The sequence below is a fragment of the Lissotriton helveticus genome, chromosome 4_2, assembly GCF_964261635.1.
Source record: "Lissotriton helveticus chromosome 4_2, aLisHel1.1, whole genome shotgun sequence".
Taxonomy (NCBI): Eukaryota; Metazoa; Chordata; class Amphibia; order Caudata; family Salamandridae; genus Lissotriton; species Lissotriton helveticus.
The window spans coordinates 121276808-121294046 of NC_136064.1; the positions used below are offsets into that span (position 1 = coordinate 121276808).

A 17239-nucleotide genomic window follows, 5' to 3' on the forward strand; every position below is an offset into this window, starting at 1 on the left:
CTGAATACTTTATAAAAAAAAGCATAAGCTCCCTTAAGTTAAAATGAGGCAAAACCCATCCCATCAAGACAGAAATTATTTAGAATTCTAGAGGCACATTTGATTAGCTCAAGAGCCACGCACTATCAGAAGAACCTTCCATCAAAGAGTTTGATGGCACTAAAAATGGTGACATTTTACTCACAAGCTTACATAAATAGAGCAAAGAAGACACATAGCCCAATCATGAGCAAATGGAACATTAATAAAACGTTGTTGCCACTGCAAGGATTGAGTCTATGGGGGCACTACCCACTGGCCAGCTCACTTGCTAAGCTCAGTTAAGCAAGGCCGATATCATCCGCCCTTTACCTGGACATGCCACACTAGGCTTGACAGGTGCCCTCTCACACTGTTGACTCCAAAACACTCCATACTGTAAAATGGATCACTTGCAACTACCAAAGCAAGGCTTTCCCAGCACCTACAGTTGAAGGGACAATCACAACATCTATATGACTGCAGGGCCAAGTCCCAACACCTCTAGGCAACCCTTGGAAAGTGGTGGACCTCAGCATCTAAAGAGTCAGCCAGCAAAAAAATGGTTAACTGGCCATATACAGTAGAAACCATTGTGTCTGATTTGGCCCCAGTCACAATGAAGTACACATCCTAGCTCAAAGCAAGAATCAAGGACCAGGAAGGCAGAGCCAGGAGTAAAAACATTAGGCTTGTGGGCCTGCCAGAGAACATTGAAGGCAGCTCCATGACCACTTTTCTGGAGTATTATCTTTGGAAATGGTCAAAGATGGAGGCCTATCTGTGTTCTATGCCATTGGTAGGGTACCCATGGTTCCCAACCAGACTGAGTGCACAACCCAAAAGACAAACTATATCTTTTATGTCTCCACTGTAGCCTGGAATTGGCTTGACTCACTATGTTAAGCTCCAGCTGATAGGGACCAGGCCATAAAAGCAACAGCGTTGTTCAGAAACCTAACTGGAAATAGTGGTCTTGGTACTTCATCCATCAAGGAATCTAGCTCTGACTTCAGCATGTATCTCCCTAGTACTGCTGATGACATAAACTGTGATTTCACTCACCTGGCCCAAGAGTGGTGATTTGGCTTTTGGGACTTTTCTTCTGCTCTTTTGATCCTTATGTCCTTGGAAGTACTTATTTTCTGTGTTAGGCGAGTCTGGGGTAGGGGGACTTGAACTCTGTAATGTATATCCCCCCATTAACCTTGAGTGTTTGTTCCACTCTGACCCTACTGAAGGGTTTAGTGCATACTAGATACAGGATGGAGCTCCACGAAACAATTGTCCTTGAGGGATTTGTTGGGATATTTTTGTTGTTGTTCACCCACTTATAAAGGCTGTTGTCTACAGTTCCCACTGAGGGGCACATTTTGTACTTGTTTGAACCATATAGCTGGGTGGACTGGCTTCAGATAACAGGGTGACCCCTTTATGGACTTCACTCTGCTCCTTTCATGAGGATATTAAATTGGATTATTCAAGGTATAATTTCCCTGAACAAACAATGACAGTGTTCATGGTCTTGTGTTCTTTGACCAGGAGAACTTAGACCCTGGCACTCTTATGGATATTATTGCATCTGTTTGGTGACAGTGTTTGGCAATGGAATACACACAAATAGGATAGTAACAGGATCCTTGAGAGGTCCTAATGAAAGCCTGCTAGCAATGTGAGGCATTTGAATGATGACAGAAACATGTTTACCCATGGATACAGGGTATAATAATTTCCTCAGTACATTCCCACAAGCTTTTAGATTAACCCTCAGGACACCCTAGACTATTTTAAATCAAGGATCCCACCCAATAACCAAAGAGCTCCCTTGGCTACCAAGGCTGTGCCTGTCCAGACACACCTACATTAGGGGGCATATTTATGAGCCCCTTGCAGCATAGGAGCATCACCTTTTGTGATGCTTTGGCATTGCAAAGTTCAAAATCAAATGTATGAGGTCACTCAAAGCCGTTTTGCTTGCCTTTGCATGGCCTTATAAAAGCAAAGTAAAGAAAGGCAGTACAAATTGCTGTGTTGCCTTACTCTGCACCAGGGAGAAATTCCATGGGCGTTGTTGTGGTCTTTCTCACACAACGGCAAAAACAACAGGTGATGGACTGAATGCAGAACATTGTCATACATTCACTCCAGTACAGAGATCTGGGACTAAATCCATCGTTTTTTTGCACTCCACACCACCCCAGGTCAGACATGGTCATATGCAAATTAGCCTTTCTCACACAACACCTATGGATTTTGATGCTTCCGTTGATTTACAAAACCATGCAATGCTAGGGATTCACCAAAACCTCATGCCTTTCCAGGGGAGGTGCAAAAAGGAGAAATAACTTGTTTCTCCTTATTTTTTCCTCTTTCCTTCTTCATCACACAAAGCAAGAGGAAATAGTCTTACTGCACATAAACAATCCTGCTGACAACACAAGGAGCATGGTGCAAGTGTGGCTGCATTGGTGCTAGGCTTCCAAACAGTGCCAGTGCTGGGAAAAAGGACAGGATTAAACCAATGCAATACATTCCATTTGATGTAGGGCAGTGACATGCTGTGCAGTCCTACACCAAAACCCCTAAATAGGTATGCTACTTGGAATGTCAGTGGGTAAAATTCCTCCAAATACCATAGGGTGATACCCTTGGGGTAGTATTGAGAGATAAGTTAAGCATGGTAGGGGGTCCCTCCTGTTGTTTTTGTATGTTTAGATGTTTGTGAAAGTGAGCAAACCCTATATCACTTGTCACTCCCTTCTTCTTGGAATATAAAAGAAATCTGCACTAGGACTGTGGATACAATGCATTTTATTCTTTTCTGCAAGCACCTGACCGTCATCAGGAAGCGATTAATCCTCCCAATCCTAGCTAATAAAGGCTTTCTCCAGGCCAAGCCTGCACTTCTATATCTCCAGCTGTTATCAAATGTGTGGGACATTTTTAATGTTGCTACCTTCCTCACCGCGGCCGTATTATGAGAACATTTAGGTTAAGTTTAATTGGCTCAAATGCACTTTAACTGAATTAAATGAATGTCTGCAACGTCTCAGTTTAGTAATAAGGTTTTATGAAATTTGCCCAACGTGAGTTTGAATATATTGTACTGTGTTTTAAATTTTATGTAAATTGTTACCATTTTTAATATGTAATTAACGATTTTACAATTTTTTGGTACAACATGATAGCATGCTTTTATGGTTTTAAAACACTTTGACTGACTGTGCGGGTACAAGAATTCACCCTCCTTTACAGGTCCCTTCTTTCCCAATCCAAATGTGAGCTCTCCCCTCTACATTAATGCTGACATGGGATTGAAACTCTCAAATGATGACTGGACTAATGTCCTGACTAATATCCCTCATGCTACTTGCAATGCTCCTTTTAAACTAAAATAATAAACTACCTTTATAGTGTGTCCCTGCGAATAAAAAGAATGTTCCCCTGTTTTCTCCTTTTTTAAGTACAATAATCATGATATTCAAATCAGAACAGAGAAAAGAACAGAAAAATAAGAACAAAGTACAATATCTAAAACTGGAGAGACAGATAAAAAAGAAAAAAAAGAAAAAGTGAATACATATTTATTCACAATTAGTGCTTGAAAAATCCCAGCAAAAATTAATCCAGATCTTATCAAACTTTATTAATGAGGAAGAACCTCTGGCTTTAGCCAAGGCTAACTCATTCTCATCGATATGATGGATGAGCGTGCACCATTCAACAGCTTTTGAGAGAATCACAGGAACCCATGACCGTGCAATAGAGAGCCAGGCACAGACTAGTATAATCATAATTAAGATTTGGATTACTGCCTGATACTTATATTTGACGCCCAACACTAACTCTTCAGTAGATAGAAAAACTTGATGTCCCAAACTATAAGACATAAACTTAATCACCCCAGAGCAGAATTTTTATGAGGCGGGAGATAGCATAAGCATGTGTATAAGCAGCTGGGAGCTTCACTTGGGGCATCTGGTCCTATCTGAGATAGTGTTCATACAGAGATTTTAACTGGAGGATAATACAAAAAGCAAACTGTTTGCAGCTGTTTTAACTTAAAGTTAACAGAATATACAGAAAAATCCAATATCTCTAATGCCCCCATAACCTCTGAGCCTTGGAAGAGAGCAGCCAACTCCACTTAGCTGAGAATGAAACGGGACCATCTGTAACAGAGTGAGTGAGGCCTTGTTAAACTGTACTAATTGATGGTTTCCTGCCTATTTTATAGTAATACAATGTAAGGTCTGAGCCTGTCAGTCAAACTAATATGCACATCCTACCAGATATAGGCCCTCACTTGTGAATACTTAGTGACAGGGAAGCTCATATGTATCTTGTAGTCCTGAAAAAGAATGGAGGCCATTCAGGTCATATAGTTCACCATCTGAACCTCGTACCGTGCCCGAGACTCACTGGTTGAACCCTGAAAAACGGATGGAAAGGCAGGATTGTCCCACAGTGGTGTATCTTTGTTTAAAATGGCTATTGGAATATTTAGAACAGATCTCTTTTCAGATATAAACAATATCTGTTATTACCTTAAAATTAACCATCTTATAGTAGTTAAGGTCCCCCAACCTGTAAACAAAAAGCCAGAACTTCACCTCCAAAGCTAAGAAAACTAATGTATTTGTATCAGACATGATTAATAAGCTGCATAAATGACAGGAGTTTCATGAAGCAGATGGCTCATCTTGCACACCTATTCCCCCATATGAAACTTCCAACAGGACAGTCAAAATGGCTAAAAAAGGAATCAGGGACTCTGAGTGGGATTACCTGTACAAATAATACATTAAGGAAGAATATTCATCTTCATAATATTGATTTTCCTGAAAATAGTAAGCGGTAGCTTATTTCAGGATTTCATCTCAGAAACACCTAAAGATAGAAAAGGTTCATCGTTTACCTTAACAATGTTTGAGATCACAGAACTCAATTTAACCCCAAGGTAAATCACAGTTGCAGTTACTCCTAGGGTAGGGGGGGGCTGGCTTGAAATTCAAAAGAACCTGAGTTTTAGATAGATTACTTTTGTACTCAGAAACCTCAATACACGTAACTGCTTCATTAACAACCTATGCAATTACTACCAAAAAAAAGCCGCAACATTGTCTACTTAAACAATCGATTTAAATTGTTGACGACCAAACTTTAGCGGACGAATACCTGCTTTTTTAAGGAGTGACTTGCGTAACGCTCGATGAACAGGAGAGGGGAGAGTGGCAACCCTGATGGGTACCTCACCAATCTGAAATAGATTGAAGTAATTTCTGCCATAGCCTACCCTGGCCGAAGGGTCTAATACAAGACTTGGGTCAATTTAAGACCTTGATCACCTAGGCTGTACGTGCCCATTATGACCCACATACAGTCCCAAGCCTCACAATTGAATAGCCAAGCTTTAGACTAATAGGATCATACCTATGTTAATGCTAGGTTTCCAAGCAATGTCGAAAGCTGCAATCACAGTAGCAGTATGGCTAGTGGTGTTCCTTCGTTGGACAAATCAGTGTTGGTTTTGAGAGACCAAAATCAAATTACAGGGCAAGATGCATAGGCAGGATTTTTGCAAACCATTTTGCATCTATATTATTCATGAGATGGGTCGGTATAACCCCATATACTTTGTGCGTTTACTCTTTTGGTAGTATTACAAGTATCAGGAACAGCCCCATCTGTATAGGTTTATTGAATTACTTTTAAGAATGCAATCACTATTATGACTTTAAATACCTTTTAGAATTCCAATGGTATGGTGTCCTCGCCTGCTGCCTTACCTTTAGGAAGAGCCACCAATACAGCATCAATCTCAGCCATAGAGAACTCGACGTGTCGCTGATCTGATCTTCCCCAATCCGGCAAAGACTGCAGTGCCTGATGTACTTCCCAAGTTCAACCCAACCTGATTGGTTACCTGAGGCCGGCTATGTAACTCCTCAATAGAATCCAGAATGGACACAGGGCTTGTATGAACCCTTTTATCTGTACTCTTAATCCTCTAAATAAGACACTTGGGCCAGTGATCTGATATTTGATGGGCTAAGACTTGGCGTAACCTTTCCGCATACTCATATTTTAGCATTCTGTGTTTTACATATGTAGCTGCTACTTGATCATTTAGCCTACGTCCAAAAAGGAACCATTTTTCTATTAATTGAAGAAAACCTATCCCTCTTCTGCCTCACCTTGAGTAATGTTTGAGGCGTGTACTATTTGAAGTTGGAGGATCACTTGGCGCAAGCAATTACATCCTCAGAAGCAGCCCTATTTTTCCTATCCACATACTGAAGAGTTATTTCCCAAATATATGCCTCCATTTTATCCCATATTCTGATGCTGTACCATAATTGATAAGCAGGAACTCCCAAATTAACCCTGAAATATGTTTCCTATACTTGTCGTTAGACAGCAAATGATGAGGAAATGAGGACTTGTAGCATTTGGATCTATTCCCTGTTTAGGTCTGCCACAATTCTGAGATATACATCCATTTTTAAGCTATGCGTCAGGGACTTCTTAATGAAGACCGGGTCGATCCTAAAATGTTTCCTATTTGTGCATGCATAGAAGATATACCGAGGATCAACCGATATACCTAGGATCAACCGGATGAAGAGTCTGCCATATGTCACATAAATCAAATCTTTGAGTGATGCCTTAGGTGTAGCGTTGAATAATCACTCAAATAAGTAGAAAATGAAGTTTCTTTATTGGCAGCACGGCACAAATCTTCTTGCATCAGAGTCCAGAATTAACTGTCCTCTAGATGTAAAACATAACAGTTCCACCAACATGTGGAATGTGGAATTGTATTAAAGAAAAACATGTCGCATGCAATGGCATGCGACCATCAATACATTTCTTAAAGAGATAAAATCAAATAAGAGAATGTAACTTCTCCCTTTTTTACAAAAAGAAATTAAACCATAAAAAAACACAGATGTGAAAAATCATAAAAAAATTATGTACAGCATTTACACATCGTTAATATATTTTTTAGGTAAATTAATAACTCGTTTCGCATCTTTGACTCTGTAAGCAACAGTATCATTTTTGTCAACAAACAAATCTTTGTCAGAATTCCCATTACAAAAATTGGAACATTTGGCCAATCTTCCAATATTCCAGATTCTACCATCTTGAGTCATACCACTGTCGGTAAATACTTTTTTTATTACAATGTGATCACTAAATTCACTAGACCCTTTGGACAACAGACCTGGTTTAAGAATTCTAACCCATTCTCCCACTTGAAAATATTGTTTTTTTGCATTCCACTTTTTGTCATACCATAATTTCGTTTTTAATTGCTTGTCTTCCACACGTTTGGCAACATCAGTAACAATCTCCCTATCATCTACTAATACATTGTTGTATTTCTCCTTTAACCACCATGGTAACACATTGGATGCCGGGTTGCGACCTTTAAATAGTTTAAAAGGACTCACCTCTGTAGTGGAATGGGGCGTAATGCGATAAATCCATAACCTCTCCCTTAACGCACTTACCCAATTTTTTTTCACATTTGAGAGATTCTACAATAAAATTCTTCAGCACCCGATTAAACCTCTCTACCTGACCATTTTCATGTGGTTCGTATAAAGAAGTTAACCTGTGAACAACATTACATTTTTTAAGAAAATCAGACATTTCTGCAGATGTTAATTGCACACCGTTATCAGTAACCATTATTGCAGGACAACCTTCTCTAGTAAAAATTTCTTTAAAAAACCCTATGACTGCTTCAGTGGTAGCTTTGGGAACAAACTTAACTTCCCGCCACTTGGAATGATAATCAACCATAACCAAAGCATAACGTGCAGACTCTGGTAGCATATGGTAAGGCCCAGAAATATCAAATGCGACCTTCTCCCAAGGTTCAGATGGCCATTGTACCATTTTAAGCGGTGGAGTAACAACCTTCAACATTCTCTCACTAGATGCACATTCCTGACACTCTCTGACTGTTCTATCAATAAATCTATCAATTCTTTGTTAAACACAAAGAAGTAAGAGGAGTATACAGGATACTAAGGTGTTATTGGTATATTTAATTTTTTTGCTTGTAATATTTTAACATAAGGCAATTTTCAAGCCAAGTGTTTAATTTACAGAATATATTACAATAAATATGCAATTTGATCCGCCTGCAAAATTTTTAAAAACTAAGGGTGATCCATCTATGCAATGGACAAGGTAGAAAGAAGAATTTATGACCTATATGAACGCTATCGATGGTGAAAGGATGGGCTCTGAAAGAAAAAAAAGTATTCTTCTACATTGCCTTGGTTCTGAAGGTCAGGTCATTTTTAGATCGTTACCTCAAATAACTACTCCAAGTGAAGGAGGAGGTGATTCCATGAATGTTTATACAGAAGCTTTAGCGAGACTTAAGCCAAATGTTAGTATTGCTCTCAACCCCTTCAAATTTTATACCAGGAAACAAAAGGAGGACACATCCTTTAATGATTTTTTAACATCTTTAAGATCATTAAGTTTACATTGCAACTTTGGAATGATGGCGGATGAGATGATACAAGATCAGATTATAGTACATGTCAAATGTAAAAAAATGCAAGATAAGCTGTGGGTTATGGGTGATCCCAATTTAACAGAAACTATATATTTTTTTCCGGATGATTAACGTTAGGTTTATGTGTAGATTCTGGTAATTCCAGTGATGGTTCAACACCAAAAATGTAGTCTGATTCTGAGATTTTGCATCATGAGGGATTGCATTAATTACAGAAGTCGTTTTGAATATTGATTGGTGGGCAGGTGTGTTGTTTGTTACAGGGTGTATTCCCCTCTATAGATACTCCAGTGTTATTTTGATCCTTGTTGAATGTTGCTGTAGTGGAGCGTGATGAAGACGGTTTATTCCAATGGAGTCCCTTCAAGCAGGAAACTGTCTCTGAATAATACTTGAATTGATTTTTTTGTTAGTCATTTTAAAGGTAATGTATCATTTTCCAGTGATCATTTTGGGTGGCAATGGCAGATCTGACTTATGGTCAGTGAGTTGGTTGACAATAAGGTTAGCACTTCTGGTGCACTCTGTGAGACTATAGGGGGGCTGGGAAGAACCTATCTAGTTATCCTCCTTGAGCCTCTAATGTCCATGTCTCCACTGATGTGCGCCTTGATCTTCTATGAATAGTCCTTTGGGATCTGGCTTCATTATTATGATGACACAATGAGTCACAGGTCTTGGGATGGACCAATGTTCTCCCTGACCAGTTCATGTGTAACTTACTTTGGCTGCAGAGATGAAGCATGCAGTTGCAGCAAATAATGAAGGTGGTTCAATGAAGGTAATATGCACTGCCATCAGCAGCCACTAGCTTATGGGAGATGGCAAGGTCAGTAGCCAGCTACTTTAGTAGGACAGCTCAACAACGCAGCCCACTAATACTTCCCCACATTTTCTGTAGCCCTTTTTGTGCTGCTTTGTGTTTCTTCCCCAGTTGCCTCTCACTGCCTCCAACTAGCAGGCGAATAATCGGCCAGTCAAAATTAGCAACCATATATGCTCTGTGTCACTTATCAGAGGTATCTCTATTTGTGGCTACCAGACTTTCTGATTTGAAGTGCACTCCACTTGTGGAGGAGAGAAATAATAATATGTGGTTTACAGCAAAATGAGAGGCTGACCAGTGTCACTTTGTTCCTGATTCCACTACACCTCTGAAGATCTTCTAAATGTTTGACCACTCACTATACTTTTACCGATCAATTTCGCCTTCCAGATCTTCTCACTAATTTATTTCCATTCCACCTCATTCAGCTCTTTCTACAGTTATCATGAATGCTATAAAAAGATTGGCCGAGCACTATTTATGGTTGACTGTACACACTCCATCTTGATGGTGCTGAGTGCAGTGTAAAGTCGATAACTCATACTTTTTTTATATCTTAAGGTATTTAAAGGGTGTTTTGAAATGCTTTAATCCAGAATCATTTACTTTCATGCTTGCACTACATACCTCAGTATCAAAGTGGGCATGGGGCTAGAATAGGAAATGTGCACTTTGTGCAAGTTGATAGTTAGCGCATATATGTAGTCACAATACAAAAATTACTAATAATTGTACACTCAATTTTTTTAACATGCTACACTATGAAGAAACACATTTTAGCCAATAATAACAACAATATTAATTGTGTTTATTTCTTTTTTTAGGGAAGATTGGCAAGAGAAGCAAAACATTTTAAAACAAAAGATCAAAAATGTTCTCAAATACGATGTCAGCAAATGTAACCCGCTGTCTCCCACCGTCCTCCCCCAGGCTGACTGCCTGCTCCTCACACATTGTTTGGAAGCCCATTCGACTAATAAAGAGGAGTTCCACAGTGCCTTAAAAAATGTCTCATCACTTTTAAAAAATGGAGGGCATTTACTAATGATAAGTTGCCTCATGCAGACATTTTACATGATTGGAACCTTTAAATTTCCCCATCTAAGTATTGATGAGAGTTTTGTCAGGAAAGCACTAAGTGAGGGTGGCTATGTCATTCAGAAGCTGCAGGTGTTTCCTAGGACACTTGATCAATTGCATGAAGTGGCAGATTATGAAGGCTTTATAGTTGTTCTTGCAAGAAAAGAAATGCCTGTTTGATCTACATGTGAATTGTAATTGATTGACATATTCACTCATTTCTTCTGCATCCTCATTGGTGCCCCCATTGCTGCTGACACCAGTGTTTTCCTGGTTTTGTCGCATATTTCACTCTTGACAACTGAACTTGGCTGTCCCAGGCTCAGTCTCAATCAATGTTTACTGCAAGATCAATTGGAGTGTGACTGAGGGACTAGAGCTGGGAGGAAATGGTCACTGCAATCTTAATAAAATAACTGTGTATGTTCTCAACAAATTAAAGTGGTTTTGTGTTCTGATCTGCAATGCTCCATCTCTAATGGCCTTACTTGCATGGTTTAAATAATGTCAATATTTTCTATTGGATACAGCTCTCTGTCCACTGTTTATTGTTTGCCAATATAGATTTTATGATATTTGAATACAGCAGTAAAAACTCACATATAAAATAAACAGAATTATGTTATTATAATGTTGTATTCTTATTGTGCACTCAATTTTTCAGATGTTCACATGTATGAAGCAACATCCAATGTGACAGACTCATGTCATTGACTGTGGATGGAAGCACACCACTCCACCACCTTTCCATTATGTTCACACTACACAACCACCACATATACCTACAAACACACATGTGTACCTTGCACATGTGCACACATGTGTTAACATGCTTGTGGGGACTTTGTGTGGATACTTGATTCAGTATACTGCTGTACATATGCAAATAAAGCTTTACTTTATCATGTATTACTAACCTTATGAAACCTTACTTTAAAATTGTGATTAGTGGTTGAATATATTCATATACAAACAGCTGAATGTTATTTGCAATACCTAAAGTGCATAATTGTTTAGTCATATACCAATAGCTCCTTGTACCCCAGGGGCACACAGAAAACTGATTTTGCTTATAATATACTTCTCATCCAAAAACTATAGCATATTAATTCCATGAAAATGAATCACTTTAGCTATCAAAGTGCGTTTGCCAGGTTCTTAAAGCCACCTTGCTACCTCAACCTCGGAATCTCCATGCCAGGACCTATTGCGTCCTAAGGATTTATATTGATGGACATGGGGAATACAGAAATATATTCAGGAAAGTCCTGTGTAATTTATGAGCATGAGCTTTTTAATATTTAAAAAAATGATATCCAAATTTTTCTAAAAACTTGAGGCGGTTACCTTTTACCAAGGGTTATCCTGTGACAGACCATGAAACATACTTAAATTCAACAAGCCTCACGGAAACTATAGAACATTTTCTGTTAGAGAGCGCTTAGTGGCATAGCTTGAGTCTCCAGAAATTACCATTCTAGTATAGAGTGGGTTACACATAGATATTGCTAAGGTTTATCTAATCACTTTCACCGCTAACTTTATACACCATAATAACATCTTACTTAAGATATATTTGTGCCTTTTAGATATCCTTAATACCCGCAGACATTCTTTCTCAGCCAAAGTGAAGAGTTGCAGTGGTAGAGTTCTGTGATTTTTTTTCTCACTTATCCGATTCTCCTTCCCCCGCTTCTACTACTGACTCTGATGTGATTATTTGTGGGAGTGTGGAGAGAGAGAAATGATCTTAAAGCAAACAAGAGAAAGCCCAATGATTCACTTAATAGCAGAGGGTAAATAGTGTGGTATTCAACATTTCCTGAGAATTATTAACAAAGATGAGAAAACATGGCATAGTATTAGAAATACTAAAAAAAAAATGAAAACAATGCTATTTCAATAATAGATTTTATATTTAAAATGGCCAAAGTAAAATAGAAGCTTGGTGCATCACTGAATAGAATATCACATTGCATAGAGGGAGTGACAAATGGAAAAAAGAACCAGACATATTGTTATACATCCTCGGATTCTCTCACCTAAGGCAGGCTGCCAAAGGGTAGGGCTCACACAGACGTTTATCTTGTTTTCAGTGGTGGGTCTTCCGTACGGCTCTAGTCTGTGGGGGAAATTGGAGTGCTGGGGATGCTAGTGGGCAAGAATCAGGCAGTTGCAGCACCATGATGGTTGGGACTTCCAAGCTCTTAGCCAAATCCACTATGGACATCATGCTTTGCATTTAATGAATACAATATATGAGATCTGCAGGAATATCATCTATTGCACTGTAGTGCTCTCTGATGGTTGGTTCTTTTTCTTCCCTTGCTTGCCCTTTTTTTCTTTTTAAAAAGGCAGTTCCCTTGGGCAGATGTGCAAAGCATTTTTCTAGTCACAAACGGCCTGAATCATAGATGTTTTTAAATTATGTATTTATTTATGTGTGTTATAGAGCTCAAACTTGACCCGTTAGGGTATCAGAGCACTTTTTACAGAAGAGCAAAGCAATATACAGACAGGCTTAGACTCAACCAGTAACAGTTCGAATAGTAGGGGGGCGGGGTGCCGAATGCATCAGGGAAAGAAGAGCATGTATTTACAGTTACATATCCAATTACTCAAGACAAGATAAAATGTTACAGATTGAGTCAACAATTATTCAAGACAGGCCGCAAGTTTCTGATTGGGTGACTAGGTAGTCCAAAGAGAGGCAGTGGACGGCCATAGATTTGGCCATTGTGGTGGTTGAGGCAATATTTAGCCGAGAAATGTACCCATAAGGAAGGTTTTGGCATTTCTTTTGAAGCGAGTCAGAGAGGGGATTCTTCTGATGTCAGGTGGGAGAGAGTCCCATATTCTTGGGGCAGTCCCAGAGAAGGCCCGATTGTATGTTTTCTCGAAAGTGTGTAGGTTGGAGAAACAGGTCTCTGGCAGATCTGGAGTTTCTGGTTCCTCCAGAGATCACAAGTTTCTGTGCAAGATCGGCAGGGGAGTTAGAGTATGAGGCTTTGTGTGTGATGCATGCTAGTTTGAGTTGTTTTCTTGCCTCCAGGGGAAGCTAGTTGAGAGCTTTCAGGTGCGTCGAAATATGATCGTATTTCCTTGTGCAGGTAAGTAGTCTGGCGGCCACATTGAGGCAAGCTTTAAGAGGTGCCAGGGAGATCTTGGGTAAACCCGAGATGGTTGAGCAGCTATATTCCAGTCTAGAGCTTGGCAAATGCTTGGACTGGCATTTTTAGGTCAGGATCATCGAGGAAGGGTTTAAATTTCCTAAAGTATCTCAGGTGGAATCTGGCTGTTTTGGCCATTGAATTGATGTGGTCCCGCATGTTAAGGTTGCTGTTGAGCGTAGTTCCCAGGGATTTGGCCGAGTTCACAATGGTCTGTGAGCAATTTAAGGCTGTGATAGCCATAATCTATGATGAATATCGATGTTGGTATTGGGCGAGGAGATCTGGAGAAATTATGTTTTCTTTGCATTAAGTTTGAGTTAATTGAATGCAAGCCATTATACGGTGAGTTTCAGGGCTTTGTTCACGGAGAGAATCTCTTTAAGAGATGAGGTTTTGATGTAGATCTGGGTATCATCAGCGTAGATATGATAGGAGATATTAACTGCACGTAATACTTTGGTAAACGGTTCTAAGCAAAGGTTGAAAAGGGTGGGGGACAGGGTTGATCGTTGAGGGACTCCAATCGTGACCAGGGTTGGTGACGATTGGTTGCCATTTATTAGGAATCTCTGTGACCTGTTGTGAAGAAAGAACCTAAACCATTCTAGAACAGTGCCATCAATCCCATCCTGAGTTTGAGGCATTAAAGTAGTTTTTCATGATTGACCGTGTCAAAGGCCGAGGATAGGTCCAGGAAGATTAGGAGACAAGTTTTGCCTTGGTCAAAGGCTTGGAGGGCATCATCCACGAAGTGGAGCCTGGTGGTTTTGGTGCTGTGCCCTGGTGTAAATCCAGATTGGAAGTCATCAGGCAAGTGGAAGTTGTTGATGTGTTGGCTTAGCTGCTGTTGCACATATTTCTCCAGCCCTTTAGCTAAGAGGGGGATGCTGGACATGGGTCAGAAGTTGTCAGGGGAGACTGGATCCAGTGCCGGCTTTTTCAGAATGGGGAGGACTTGCCGGCTTTTAGAGAGTCAGGCATCATTCCTGCTGGAGGGAGGCGTTGATTATTGTAGTCCAGCTAGGAATAATGGATTGGGCAATGGCAGCTAGGCAGTTTAAAGGGAGCGGGTCATTAAAATGGTTATTCAGGTTTAAGGTAGATAGGATTTTTGAGATGGAGTCTTCGTCATAGTCTTTGAAGACAGTCCAATGAGCATGATTTTTGGGTTGAGACTGTGGGTGCATTGCGGTGGGAGGAGGCAGGTCAGGAAAAGGTTGAGGGTGCTGTGTTTGTTTTCAAGGGCTGAGATTTTGTCAGCGAAGAAAGAGGAAAATTCCTCAGAGGATATAAGAGATTTGGTTTTTTTTCCAAGGTTTTGTCCCGTTTATTAGATTGGTATTTGACCAGTTTGAAGAGCTTTTGGGGTCTCTTCTTGGCTTTCTCTAGTTCACTTCTGAAGGAGCGAGTGTGTCCGCCATCTTGGGTGAGGAAAAACGAGGTCGCAGGCTAGTGGTTGCTGACTCACCTGCCTGGCCACCTCCGGGGTTCCTATAAATGACCACACTTAGGCGCCCACGCAGCCACCAGACTCCTGAGGCGTGAGCCGGGAGCATTGATCGCGCTATACTAAATTTCTGCCCGAAAATTGTACTTGTGCTTTTTACTGTGGGGAGAACTTATTTTAATTACCTTTTCTTCATCGGGCCATTTTTTTAGAAATTGTTTGCGCTGTTGCTGCCATTAAGGATCCACTGCTCGGTGCAAGGGAGGGAGTGTGTCAGCCATCTTGGGTGAGGTCGCAGGCTAGTGGTTGCTAACTCGCCTGCCTGGCCACCTCCGGGGCTCCTATAAATGACCACACTTAGGCGCCCGCACAGCCAGGGGCAAGCCCGTCTGCGCCCGTCCGTGCCGGGACGCCGCCAGATGCCAGGACCCCTGCATCTCCCAAGGGCGAAGATGGAAATGGAAATGGAAATGGATGTAGATTTATAGAGCGCGTTTTGCTTCCCAGGGGCGTCCAAGCGCTAATAAATAACAAGGGAGCCCTCCTAGAGAGGCTAGCTAAGACTTAGTGAGGCAGGTTGAAGAGGAATGTTTTTAACTGCTTGCGGAACGCGGAGAGATTGGAATTGGCTCTGAGGTGAAGGGGAAGGGTATTCCAGGTTCTGGAAGCATTGTGAGCGAACGTCCTGCCGCCAGACCTGGTCTTTTTTATTCTTGGAGGCATTGCCAAAAAGGTCTGGCTGGAGCGGAGGTTTCTGCTGGGATGGTAATGGGTGACTAAATCACGGGTAATCCTGGGGCCTGTGTCCCAGAAGGCCTGATGGGCAATGCACATGGCCTTAAAGAGGATTCTCTGGCGCACTGGCAGCCAGTGAAGGCTGACCAGCCCGGCCGACACTGATTGTCTGCGAGGGAGCTCAAGCAGTAGGCGGGCCGCACAGTTCTGCACTGTCTGGAGTCTGCGCAAAGTGTACTCTGGGGCGCCGAGATAGAGCACGTTGTTAAAGTCTAGGCGCGACTGTATTAGACCCTGTATAGCTACCTGCTTGGCTTCCATTGGTAGAAGAGGAAAGATCTTCTTTAACATCCTAAGGAGGCCAAAACAGGTAGCTGAAAGTTTTGTGGCTTGAGTGTTGAATGAGAGGGATCTATCCAACCAAACCCCAAGGCTCTTGATGTTGTCTTTAGGGGTTGGAGGGGGGCCTAGACAGGGGGGCCACAGAGAGTTAAAGAAACAGGGATCAGAGGGGCCTAGGAACATCAGCTCCGTTTTGTCCCCAATTAGTTTAAGGGATGATGAGGACATCCAGCTTTTTTCTTCCTCTAGGCACTCTCTAAGTCCGCCTGACGCAGGCCTGTTGGTCTCCTGCGCCAGTGAGACCACCAGCTGTGTGTCGTCCGCGTAAGAAATAATCTTAACCCCAAATGGGCGGACGACCTCAGCCAGTGGCCTCATATAGATGTTGAATAGGGCGGGACTTAAAGAGGAGCCCTGGGGGACTCCGCACTTTAACGGTCTGCTGGTGGACACAGACTCACCATCGAATACTCGAAAGGATCTGTCCTCTAGGAAGGATTTGAACCAGAGCCAGGCTTTATCCTTGATCCCGGCGCTAGACAGGCGGTACAGCAAGGTGTCGTGGCTGACCGTGTCAAAAGCCGCGCTGAGGTCAAGGAGGATCACTGCCACTGATCCTCCTTGATCCAAGATTTTTCTGGATTCCTCAGTGACCATCAGGAGGGCGGTCTCGGTCCCGTGTCTGGGTCTGATGCCCGTCTGGGTGGAGTCTAACAATTGGTGATCTTCTAAGAAGTTTACCAGTTGGAGATTAATATATCTTTCCAGGATTTTGCTCACCCACGGGAGCAGGGAGATGGGCCGGTAGTTGCCAAGATCTGACGGGTCTAGGTTGGGTTTCTTTAATAATGATCGGACCATGGCCCGTTTCCAGACAGGTGGGACTGTGCCGGAAATGATAGAAGCGTTCAAGACATCTCTAATAGTTGGCAGAATAAACTGGGATGCTGACATTATGATGTCTGGCGGGGCTGGGTCGTCAGGGGAACCAGATTTTACTTTATGAGCTATGGATTCAAGGGTTACAAGATCTAGGAGGGGGAAGTGAGTCAGAGTGGGTTGAGGCTGAGGGG

General features: G+C 41.5%; 1 protein-coding gene across 1 annotated transcript in view; it reads left to right on the forward strand.

Moving 5' to 3' along the window:
- LOC144752084 (nicotinamide N-methyltransferase-like) overlaps window positions 1–10649 on the forward strand; it is a 50138-nt gene extending 39489 nt beyond the window's left edge. The window contains exon 3 of the mRNA XM_078640034.1: window positions 10214–10649. Coding sequence (XP_078496160.1) covers window positions 10214–10649 — 436 coding nt within the window. The remainder of the gene's footprint in view (window positions 1–10213) is intronic.
- The last annotated feature ends 6590 nt before the right edge of the window (window positions 10650–17239 follow it).